At 42.0% G+C, this 3,168-nt stretch overlaps 1 protein-coding gene across 1 annotated transcript in view; it reads left to right on the top strand.

Moving 5' to 3' along the window:
- The window catches only part of LOC104941063 (ras-related protein Rab-37-like), an 8,463-nt gene extending 5,633 nt beyond the window's left edge, over positions 1–2,830 (top strand). Inside the window, exon 3 of the mRNA XM_010766104.1 lies at positions 1,781–2,830. Coding sequence (XP_010764406.1) covers positions 1,781–1,886 — 106 coding nt within the window. The 3' untranslated portion in view covers positions 1,887–2,830. The remainder of the gene's footprint in view (positions 1–1,780) is intronic.
- The last annotated feature ends 338 nt before the right edge of the window (positions 2,831–3,168 follow it).

Here is a 3,168-nt window from a genome sequence, read left to right as displayed (position 1 = left end):
GCGCCAGGGTTAGGGTTAGGGTTAATGCTGCTGTGCCCGACCTTCTCTCCCACAGCCAGCCCGATCTCCTCCACAGTGCATGGGAAGCCGGCTGAGATTTTAATGCTTTGCTTCCTCGTGAGTTTGGCAAACTCCCCATTTAACATGGCGTCAGACGCCGGCCGGCGAGACACCGGCAGGAGAAGCCTACAAAACACCCCAAAAACACCACCAAAAAGCACGAAAAGTAAAGCAAATCAAACCACCACCGATAAACTATATTAAATGAACACCCATTACACAAAAATAAACGGAAAATATAACGAAAAAAGTCTTGCTCTTCTCTTTCTCTCGCACTCCAAAACCTCCCAGCTTGCACCAGAAGAAGAGGAAGAAGAGGAACAAATAATAATCCCTGTTTCCACTCTGTTTTTTATACAAGCACATGCTACTGCGAGGGCGTCCACCCCGAGAACGGGGTGGGGGGGGTTGGATTTTGAATTGAGCCGTCCCTTATAGATACTATCTCTTTACGTTAGTGAGCCGGATCGTTTGCCTCGGCTCTCCAAAGAAGTGCCGGCTGTTTCGGCTCTAACAGAGGGATGTCCTTGTCATTTTTCCTTTTCGTAATTTCAAGCGATAAAAACTCTCGATCTTTCTCTCGAATTATAATTTTTTTTTACGCGTTCCCTCAAATGACGCCAAGACGCACCCCTGGCAGAAACGCTGCTTCTTATACAGGTACATATTATACAATGACACTGTTCTAGCGTTAAACGCTGAATAAAGAACATCAAGCTATGTGCTGTATCAGAAACAATGCACAACGTGTTTTGGAAGTAATATGGTCTGTGTTTACATTAGCAAGCATCGCTAACACTCAGCTAACGCTGTACTGGAGAGTGTTGTGTTCAACATTCCAGGAAAGACAGACGACTTCTAAGTTTAACTATTTATTATGAGAGAGCAATAGATATATATATATATTCACTTGGCCAAGGACTCACGTCATAGAAATCACTTACAGCAAAGCTGTAATCTGTCAGTCTTTTTCCGGACAAGAGCCTCAAACCTCGTGCGTGCGTGCATTTTTATTACATAGGGCGTGCCCGTACATTTATGATTAGTGAAGACTAGCTGAAGAGGTACCATGGTTTAGACTTGGTTCTCTTTGGTAGTTGCGCAGACTTAGAAAAAAGTATCTTGGCGACACGATCATCCAATCAGCATTCGGCCGGCCTGTGGAAGTCCCTCCCTACTCTGGCGCCGTCATACGTAATTGTTTTTTTCTGAAGCTTTCTGCAGATATAGTGGAATCTTCATAATGCTGCTTCCTAGCTGTGTGTGGGAGCGAAGCTCCCATACAACTCAAGGCCGGAGTGATGTTCTGTTTATGAATAACTCTTTGTATTCTTTCAGTGTCTGCGCCTGATCTTGCTACTCTGTATTGCAGGCTGAAGACGTCTATTTATTCCAAAGTCACAGCCACACAAATGAGCACAATAAACTTATAATGTAATAATAAGAATCAGTCTTTCTAATGTTATATAAAAATAGCCTCCACAAGAGAGTATGTGTAAAAAAGCCGGATATAACAGGTACTCACCTTGTGGTAAACCCGCAAGAAAGAAAGCATTTGAGCTCCATACTGTTTCAGAAATAATGCTTGATGTGGTTTGGACATTGATAGTTATGGCCCTATAATATATTGTTCAAATATAGTATTATGTGGGATCCTTAATGCATTGTAACCTATTAATTAATCCACATTCTGTTATTGATGTGTGGTTCTGTTATGCAGGGAGCTGAAGCACCGGGCTGTCCAACATCCCAATGAACCCAAGTTCCAGATCCATGAGTACATTGAAGCTCAGAAGGAGAAGTCCGGCTGCTGCAGCTACATCTGAGTCTCTCTGCTTCTGAGTGGGAGGAAGCCCCATGAACTAACTGAAGCTCCTAGAATATTCTGCTGCCATCCTTTCACAAGATAAACCCAGCTACACTCACTTAGCCCATGGTTTGCTTTAGCCGAGAGCTTTTTACCCCAGGAACATGTTCAAACTTTGCCTGACTTAGCATACTCAGCCATAACCACACTCTAACTGAAAACAAATCCAATTTAAATTAATGTTCTTATATAACTAATTACATCATTAATGCTTTTTTGAACACAGTTTTTTTGTGTTTGCCTTACATAGAACTCAGAGTAAAAGTTTTTTTACCTAATTTAATGTATCATAAAAATTGTGTTACAAGACACCACTCTGCCAAAGTGCAAGAAAGCTTCAGGCAGTTTGATAAACCCACAGACTTCTGGCACAGGCCAGAGGAGCACACAGTCTTAGGCAGATCAGTGGGGATCAGCCTTGAAACATTTACAATTGTACAACCGTGTGTATTATGCAATCTACAGACAGACACACAAAGGCCATAGATGTAGTTCAAAGACATCCCCTTGAACGAAGCCCTGTCTGTTAATGACGTACATTCTGTTTTGATGAAGTGACAGTCAGCTGTTGAACGCTGGCTGTGAGGAGAAACGCTCAGGGACAACGATGCAGGAAGCTAACATGCTCTAACAAGCCAGAAGAGTAAGAGCAGCAACTGCTTCTCAACATGCAGAGGAACCCAAATGTTCTGGTCTCCTGAAACATGTCACTCGCAGAAGATTGCTGCATAGGACCATAACTTGGATCTCCAGTTTTGCCTAATAAATGTACAGATCATATTGTGTTTATATATTGTGAGTGAGTGAGGCGAGAATTGACAATGTCTTGTAAAATGTTGTCCGCATTACTTACCTTCCTGTGTGTGTGTGTGTGTGTGTGTGTGTGTGTGTGTGTGTGTGTGTGTGTGTGTGTGTGTGTGTGTGTGTGTGTGTGTGTGTGTGTGTGTGTGTGTATGTGTGTGTGAGATATATATTCTTCATAATGGCTAGCCTCCAGCTCAGTGGGGCATGGAGCATGGCTTGTGGTGCCACAGTGACAATGACATTTGGACACAGCCAGAGCTGGCTTTCTCGTTTCTTTCTTTATTCTCAATTTACTGAAGGCTTTGTGAAAAATATAGACTGGAAAAACAGCTGATCTTGACATTTGAGATGTATTTTTTCTACAAATGTAATATACTTCATGTCATAGTAATTAATTTCAACATTTAATTTGTTATCATTATTATTGTCAATTAATC

This window comes from Notothenia coriiceps, unplaced genomic scaffold (genome assembly GCF_000735185.1).
Source record: "Notothenia coriiceps isolate Sejong01 unplaced genomic scaffold, NC01 NC01_scaffold00003091, whole genome shotgun sequence".
Classification (NCBI taxonomy): Eukaryota; Metazoa; Chordata; class Actinopteri; order Perciformes; family Nototheniidae; genus Notothenia; species Notothenia coriiceps.
The sequence above is the reverse complement of the archived record's forward strand: the minus strand, read 5'-3'. Positions and strand labels throughout refer to the sequence as shown.